Here is a 9,372-nt window from a genome sequence, read left to right as displayed (position 1 = left end):
GTGTTGTGGGAGTTACTTAAAACATTAATTAATTACAAATTATATAATAAAATTGTATTTCAATAATAGTCCCTTTTTAATAGATTACCATAACCAAAAAAGATTTTAAATTTTTTGTTTGGTTGTTTGCTTTTCATTTATATTTATATATATATATATATATATATATATATATATATATATATATATATATCCTTTTATTTTTTGTATAATTTGTAAATGCAGCAAGGTTATTTTTGTAAAAAAAAAAAAAAAAGTGATAATATATATTTGATTTAAAATAAAAAAATATGACAAGAAGAAAAAGTATTTAAATTACATTTTTAATCACTGGGTTTGAAAAGCAATTCAGTAAGTAATAAGTGAATCACAAGACAACACTAAAAGCACTACATTTACATCTCAATGCTGCATAGACAATAGAAATTAAACTCGATGACAACATAAATTAGAGCCAAACAGGACATTTTAACTTTATACAAAAATTAACACTTTAATAATAAACATTATCAAAACAAAACATTTCAAAGCAATGATGCATTCTCTCATGCATAACATAAATTGTTTCATAAGCATGTTCGCTTTACTTCATACATGAATTACTCTGCTTTTCTTAATTAATTTATTTAAAGCAAGAACATTTTAAGTTACTAACTAAATTACTGGAAAATAAAAAGTAATCCCTTACTTTACTTTTTCTGCAGAAAAGTAATCTAATTAAAGTAACTAGTTACACCCAACACTGGTTATAACTAAAGCATTTGCAGAAGCAGTTTGGTCTTAAAGTGATAGTTCACGCAAAATATGAAATCACTTGTTCCAAGCTAGTTTGTTTTCTTCACACATAAAATATATTTTGAAAATTGTTGGTAGCTATTAATGTGCATAGATTTTTTTTGTTTTGGTTTTGTGCTGTTTATTATTGTCAATGATTGCTGATTCCAACACAAGCTTCTCTCAAAAGGAGGCTGTAAAAAAGTGAATCTATAATTATCATTATTATTAAAAGCTAATAAATCACAGGTAATATTTCAGTAAATAATGTTTTTGCAGTTTCTAGCAGAGAGCAATCAATTCACTTTACAGGATCAGTTTCCAGTGAAGTATCCACGTGCCATCAGAAGGCACTGGTTATTCATTTTCTCAAACTGTCAGAAACTGTTGACTTGTATTTAAATCAAAATCACAAGAAAACATTTTCAGCTAAAAAAAAACTTAAATGTTCTCCTAGAGAAAAGAAGTAATTTGTTAAATGACCTAAGGGTGACCATATTAACAGTAAATGTTTACATTTTTTGGTCTTTACGCTGCAAAAAAAAATGCTGTTCATAAACAGAGCTTCTCTCATTTCAGGACCAGATTTTGTTTTACAGCAAAAACATTTTTTCTTAACCCACTGGCAGATTATTTTGCTCATTTTAAGGAAAAACGTGTTAAATGTTCATTTAATATTTCTGAAAACAATTCCAGCACCTTCTCCGAAATCACTCAATTGGATTCGGCTGGTGGATCAACATTCAACACATAATCGCCGTCATCGGAACTTTTCACTCTTCCCCCATTAGCATTTCCCGCATTCCCCACACAAGCTCCCTGTCATCTGGCAGTGGAAAGCCTTCAGTGATTGACAGCTGATATGAACTGATATTGCACCAATATAATCTTCCTCATGCAGACATGGCTATAAGCATCGCGGCTATTGTCAACTACAGGCATAGGCCAGTTTTTAAATCTTGCGTCTTCCAGCCAGAGGTCCAAAAACTTGCATTTCCCCATGTTTTAATTTAATTACTGAATCAAAGGCGAGCTTGCCTATATGGCTGGCAGCAAGCCAGCCGGGTACCTGAAGGTTTGTTTCAGCACGCGCGCGAACTCCACTTCACATGAGAGCGCTTAGGTCCTACTCTCAACATATAAATAAAACCACGCAAAATTTAGAATAAAGGCCTGCACTTGACCCAAATTGAAAATTTATCTAAAAAACTGGGCTCGAAAAATTAATACCTTTTCAGATGACGTTTATTACTTTTTAATGGCCTTAATTTTGGCTAATTTCATTTACTACTTTTTACAACCCCGCGGACACCCTGTATTCAATGTTTTTTGCTGGTCTAGAAAATGCTTCATGAATAAAGAATTGTTTGATATCTGGACTAGAAATAAGACAAAAAGCATTTTTTTTGCAGTGAAGGAGTAGCAGTTATGGACAGAATCACAAATTAAACTGATGAAACCTTTAAAGCTCGCACTTTGTTTTCATGCAATTTCTTACTTAATGGTTTAATTTTTTATGTAATTGGCATCAACGTCTTACTTGTCAAACCAGGGTTTCTTTGGAGGAATCGCTAAATCATGCAGACCTGCTCCTCTCTTCCTGGAGTCAGACTCTAAAACTATCCGAGCATTGTTGCTGTTTGACATTTTCTCTGAAAGAGACGCACAGAGAAGCAACATTAAAAGATGATCAAATCTATGTTAGGGCTGAACAATATATTGAACAATATACATAAAACAAAAAGTTATTATATATATATATATATATATATATATATATATATATATATATATATATATATATATATATATATATATATATATATATATATATATATATATATATATATATATATATTTTTTTTTTTTTTTTTTACATATATATACACAATGATGACCATGTTATTTTACATTTGGTCAATTTCTGCACTTAAATACTGTTAAATACTAAACTCCCCAGAACCATAAAGCACTGTTTGCTTGTAGGTTTTTTTTTTTTTTGCTTATAATTTATTCCAACGCACTGCAAAGGAAAAGAATTGATCATCCCAGTTGATCTAAACCAGGGGTGCTCAATCCTGTTCCTGGAGATCTACCTTCCTGCAGATTTCAGTTGCTACCCATATCAAACACACCTGCTTGTAATTATCAAGTGGTGTTCAGGTCCTAATTAATTGGTTCAGGTGTGTTTGATATGGGTAGCAACTGAAATCTGCAGGAGGGTAGATCTCCAGGAACAAGATTGAGCACCCCGGATCTAAACGAATGAAATCTTTCCAAAATAGAGCTACTCAAATCATCAGGTGAAATTATATTCATTCTGCAATATTTATATTGCAGCAAAATATCGCAATGTCAGACTTATTCAATATCGTGCAGCCCTAATCTATATGCAAACAGCTGATCGATTTAATTCTTTAGGAACAAAAACGGGCAAAATGTTCACGGTATGAGTCAGTTTAACAGAGCAACCAGTGCTCAAGGTTACCTCTAGGGGGAAGATCCATCTCTGCCATGGTCAAACCAATCAGATTGGGCCGCTGAGCGTTGACCCTGTGTCTGTACATGGGTCGTGAGGTCATGCTGGGGGCTTCAGGATTATACACATCTGGCTCAAATGGATCTATAAAATCAGAAACGACCATCTGTTTATTGCACTTTTAATCGAATAAATGACGCCTCACGATGTTATCACAGTCTTAGACCTTTTACCTGACGTGAACAGTGGGGGTGGAGGCTGGGTCATGGGGGGCCGGATGCCCGACGTGACTATAGTGGGCACGGAACTAGTGATGGAGTTTGGAGGACCGTCCATTCCAGACGGCTGAAGAGCAGGAAGAGGAGGAGGAGGACCTGAGGGAGACAGCAACACAATATTTACATTACACTTTGATTTGTATTAGTGAATGCTGATATCTACAATAAATGGTATCATTTTTAAAGCCTTTATGTATAAAGCAATACTTGTTTTCAATTGTCTACAGAAACCACTGTTATACAATGATCTGCCTAATTACCTTAACTAGTCAACTTTTAAATGTCAATTTAAACTAGCATTTTGAAAAATATCTAGTCAAATATTATGTGCTGTCCTCATAGCAAAGATAAAAAAAATAAGATATTAGAAATGAGTAGGGGTGTAACGATTTATCGTTGTACGATTTATTGCGATGCAAAAATGTCACAATATGCATGGTGGCGTTATGATTACGATATGATGTCCGTTTTCTCTCATTAGTTGAGCTGTTTGCACGTGAGCTACGTTCCACCTGCTGTCGCACTTGAGTTCAGATTGCAGCAGCAGTAATGTTAGCAGACCAAGATGAGTGGAGCTGAAATAGAGGATGGCCCATCCTCTCAAAATCAGACGTCTGGCAACATTGTACAGTCATTGCTTTAGACTCGTCCGCTTTTTGACACGCATACTGGGTCAAACATCCTAGGTTTTAAAGTCTTCACAGTGATTTACATACTTTGCACAGCGACAGGGATACCTCCTAATGGTGTTGAAAGAGTCACATACTGTATTTATAAGGTACAATTCACCCTAAAATATCATTCTGTCTTCATATAATGTTCCCGCCGCAAAATCACACATGACGTGAGCTGACCGTGAGCTGTTACTACAGAGGGCGGACTTTGATAGACGCGCGCGAATGGCAAGCCGTTTTAGCATTTAAACCTTTGTTCTGACTATCCATAAATATATTTTGAGATATCTCTAATTATATTTTGACTGGTCATAATTATAATTCGACTAGTCAGAATGACAATTAGAGATATCTGCAATTACAATTGTACTAGTACGAAATCAGATTGGAGATATCTGCAAATATATTATGACTAGTCATATTCCTCCATTGACTTCCATTGAAAAATATTTGCAGATATCTCTAAATGAGTTTTGATTATACACAATTGTAATTAGAGATATCTCTAAATGAATTTAATTAAATATGAATTAAATACCTGGAAATGTGGATTTTTTTTTTGCACACACAAAAAACGCAAGTGACCAAGCAAAGCCTTAAGCTCTTACTGTTAAATTCAATTGAATAGAAAGCTTTTTTTTTTTGCACCTTTACTTAAATTGTTCCTTAATTTTGTCTCTGTCATTTCAATAATATTTTTAAGAAGTTTTTAAATTGTTTTATTTTCCAGAGACAGGCCTGTTTAATATATTTTCTTAAAGAAGGTTCAGTTTAACAAGTTGAAACAAAAGAAATACATAAAAAATAGTTTACTTGGTAAAATTTGCATTTCAGTTTAATTTTCAATTTTTATTCCAAATATCGTGATACATATCGAATCGTGAACATTATATCGTGATACACATCGTATCGTGAGCTGAGTGTATCGTTACACCCCTAGAAATGAGTTATTAAAACTTATGTTTAGAAACAGAAATTGGGGAAAAAATATATGGAGGGTGGGTGGGTGTGGGTTAATAATTCAGACTGTATAACGCTTTCAAGTAATGTGTTGAATGTTTTTCCCACACCTGCTACAGGGGGTAGGCTGGGAGGCATGGTGCCCGGTGGGGGCACGGGTGGTCTGAGGTTGACTGGTGGAGTTAGGAGTGCATGAGGTGGCGGCAGACCCGGCGGCGGAGGACCGTCCACTCCAGGAAGAGGCGGAGGCTGGAAAGGGAGGATGCTGGGAAGATTAACATCCTCCACCACCACTGGATCACTGCCATGATCAAAAGGACACATGTCTCCTCGCATGCAGAAGCCTTTCTCTGTCAAGGCAAATAAAGCAGGATGTTACTGACACAAGCTTGTGATTTAGCAAAAACTGGAATTACCAATACAATGTCATAAAAATACTGATAATTGATGCCCTTTTGCAGGAAAATATGGTCAAAACATTAATTAAAATGACAATATTTATGCATGTCTTCAGTTAATCATTCGACAGAATTACACACATTGAGCATTGCTCATTATGGATGTTTACTACTGAAGATGTGAACATCGGCTGCGTCTGAACCACATGCTTCCGTACTATGTAGCAGGGTTTTTTTATAGAAAGCAAAACAAAGCAGAAAAAACTGCTGCTGCTTTGAATTGGCCTGACTACTCTTCATCTACTGATCTACTATTCATATCCATTCAAAATCAACAAAAAATGTTTGTGTAAATCAACAGACTTGTGCGACTCTGATACAGTATGAGTCGCAGACGTGAGGCACGCGAGCTGGTATGATTATAACTCCAATCATTGTAACCTTTACATTTGCGTGACTGTTTGATTTATACAGCGGAGACTGCAAATCTAAGCGTTAAACTCTGCTGCTATTTGGGGATTTCCGCCTGGATTTTGCCTACCCAAATTTAAAAGCTTCCCAAATCCACATGCAGAGGTGTAAATGCAAAAATTTGGTATCATTTTAAAGAAAACCCTTTGAATTTTCATAAAACACCATTGAAAGTGTTTAAAATAACTGTATATGTCGTCTGTGTTATAATAAACACCTAAAAAAAAAAAAAAAAAAAAAGAGGCGCTTTTTGCATTTTTTTTATAAACTCAAATTTGAAAGTGTACCTTTTAGGTTCTGTGTGGTCTAGTGTGCTCTAATTAATTTTGGTGGTTCCTGCACATGTCTGTAATCATAGAAAAAAAGAAAAATGTCTCTACCATAATCTATGCAAAAGATATTGCATTCCAACTGATGAGAGGTGCTGTACAAGCCACAGAGACAGATCCTTGTTTACATATTTTACTATTCTTTTGTTTGATCAAACATAATTCACTGTGTTTGGACCACGTCAGACATATAAAGGGATTACTTATGTACATTACCTCAAACACAGAGGAGAAATGGCCCTGAAGGGCACAGCATAAGGTAAGAGATGAGAGCTGTCTGTGCTATCTGGGGCTGCTTAGTGATCATGAATGTATTGTTTACATTTCTGCGCCATGGAAACACCACAATTCATTCAACAGCTGTTTGATATGTGAATATAATTCAGTAAAAAGAATGCTAGAACTGTATGAGCACTGGCAAGAGCTTTCATTTGAGCTATAGCTCGTACATGTGTCATATAAAAAAATATGAAAATGAACCAATGTAAAATACCTAGCTCGAGTATCCAAAATACTGTGTATTTAAGTGTAAATAACTTTTATACAGTAGGATAAAAACCAAAGTGATGCATATGTGCATAAAATATAGATTCTACACTTTCAAACGACACCACTTACGGGGGTCTGGTGCAAAGCTAGCCCTTTAAATCTGAAAGCGAATGTCGATGACGTCGCGGACCCGGTACCGGGTCCGCAGAGTTTAAGTGATTAAGTAAGGAACTAACCATCATTATTTAAATACAAACTGCAACATTACAAATTGTGAAGTTGAAAGACTACATTACCTACTATGCTAAAAACTCTTTTAGATGGGGTGCTAGTGGCTGTGATGCACAAGAAACCAAAATGCCACTCTGGTGAGATGCTTTCATGCTTTTTTTTTTTTATTTACAATCTCCTCACTGCTGCTATACGGCACTCATTTCCGCATGTGTTGTTATTCTGACCTGAAGTGTTAAGCGCGAGTGCGTGTACTTCTTCATTTACGCTCCCCTGGCGTCTCTCGTAACTAGGCGACCATCAAGCGTTTTCTTAAAGGATGACAAGCAGAAATCATTGCTGCAGTTCTGATGCAAGTTTATAGAGAAAAGTAAAAAGCGCTGCAGTGTTTGGATGCGCTGTCATTGCTGAAATGTGTATATTCTATACAGAGTGAGCCAGATTGGTTTGTTCTACTTCAATGAAGCGTGGTGCGCGCGCAGAATTCGGAAAAGTTCAGATGTTCCCCTAATGGTGACATAACATAAACACTATTGATTGATTAGCTAGAAAAATACAAATGTTTATACCATCATAGTCCCGGCAGCGTTTCCTCGGTGGGCCGCCTCTGCCGAAGGGTGTGTGGTCCTGCGGGAATTCAGACCAGCTCTCAGTGGTGTTGTTCCCGTGGTGTGTGGGGGCGATGACGGTGATGGTGCTACTGAGGGTGGGCACTGGGAAATGGGCCGAGGAGTTTACAGGAGGGAGAGGAGCGGCGGTGTAGCCATCAGTGGTTGCTCCCTCTGGACGTTCTGGCCGACTGTGCTCGTATTTCGGCTTTCCAGAATCTCGCTCTAGAAGAACAAGACCATTCCATCAAAACATGAACACTGTAAATAGTGCTGTGGTATAACAAATGTTTTAGTAATGTTCTAAAGCAGTGTTTCTCAACCATGTTCATGGAAGACCACCAGCTGTGCACATTTTCCATGTCTCCTTAACCAAACACACCTGATTCAGATCATCAGCTCATTATCAGAGACTGAACGACCTGTAATGAGTGTGACGGACCAAGGAGACATCCAAAACATGCAGAGTTGGTGGTCCTCCAGGAATGTGGTAGAGAAACACTGCTGTAAAGCATGATCGCATTTAAAAATGAGTTCAGTAAGAAATGAATACTTTTACACTTCGAGAACACAAAATATCCATACAACTGTAAAGATTAAACTGCTTATATTTTAAATAAATGCTGCTTTTTTCAACCTTCTGTTCAACAAAAACCTAAAAAATTATATTATTTTCACACATAAATATTTAGCAGCATTAAGTTTTTAAGACCGATGTTAATAAGAAATGCTTCTTGAGCTTATCTGAGCAAAACAGCATATCTGGATGATTTGCGAAGGATCATGTGACACTGCATACTGGTGCAATCGCATTAAAATTAAGCTTAGACAACAAAAAAATAAAGTCTAGTTTTAAAATACATATTCAAATATAAAAGTTACATTAAATTAGAACATTATTAAATATCTGTATGTTTCAACTGCACTATTACTCTATTTTGATTGAATAAATCCAGCTTTGATAAGTATAAAAGTATAAAAAAAAAGTCTTCCTGACCACAAACATTGAAATATTTTTATCTGAAAATTAAATCTTTGTTTAAAAAAAGTTCCATACCGCATCCATTATTAAGCGATAAAATGCTTTAAAAAAAATCTAAAAATGATAGTTCACCTAAGAATGAAGGTTACCTCATAATTTACTCCTTTAGGAGTTTCTATATTGTTTTAAATACAAAAGATTTAAAGTATACTGGTTTGCTGGGACCCATTAACTTCTATAGTAGGAACAAAAATTACTAAAGTCAACGGGTACCAGCTACTAGCATTTTTCAAAAAAATCTTTAGTGTTCAGCTCAAATAGGTTTTGAACGAACGAAGGATGATTTAAAGAGTGAACTGTCCCTTTAAATCGTCTTAAAAAGGATTTAGGGTGATTTCACACCTTAATCCTCGTTTCTGAACCTGGGGCGTTTTCCCCTTTTACTCGGTTGGTTTAGGCATATGTGAAACCCGCAAAACAATTTTTTACTAAAACAATCGGTCTGAGACCATCTGAATGAGGTGATCTCGATTTGGTTGAAATGAACTAGAGGGGTTCGGTTGTAGTGAGAAAGCAATACGATACAACAAACTAACCCAGGCAATATCACAATGTATTTATTTATTTATTATTTATTTATATTTATATGAACATTTAATAGGCGTATATACGGCTATAAGAAGAATGAATGATAAGCAG

The 9,372-nt window shown here is 35.6% G+C and overlaps 1 protein-coding gene across 1 annotated transcript in view; it reads right to left on the bottom strand.

The window, feature by feature from the left end:
* Nucleotides 1-9,372, bottom strand: part of rbm26 (RNA binding motif protein 26) — a 31,889-nt gene that overhangs the window by 15,137 nt on the left and 7,380 nt on the right. The window contains exons 7-11 of the mRNA XM_002662263.8: nucleotides 7,653-7,916; nucleotides 5,276-5,515; nucleotides 3,487-3,627; nucleotides 3,263-3,397; nucleotides 2,315-2,426 (exon numbers count right to left, since the gene is read on the bottom strand). Of these exons, the coding sequence (XP_002662309.5) occupies nucleotides 2,315-2,426; nucleotides 3,263-3,397; nucleotides 3,487-3,627; nucleotides 5,276-5,515; nucleotides 7,653-7,916 (892 nt within the window). The remainder of the gene's footprint in view (nucleotides 1-2,314; nucleotides 2,427-3,262; nucleotides 3,398-3,486; nucleotides 3,628-5,275; nucleotides 5,516-7,652; nucleotides 7,917-9,372) is intronic.

The sequence above is a fragment of the Danio rerio genome, chromosome 6 (genome assembly GCF_049306965.1).
Source record: "Danio rerio strain Tuebingen ecotype United States chromosome 6, GRCz12tu, whole genome shotgun sequence".
Taxonomy (NCBI): Eukaryota; Metazoa; Chordata; class Actinopteri; order Cypriniformes; family Danionidae; genus Danio; species Danio rerio.
This window is presented reverse-complemented; position numbering and strand designations above follow the sequence as displayed.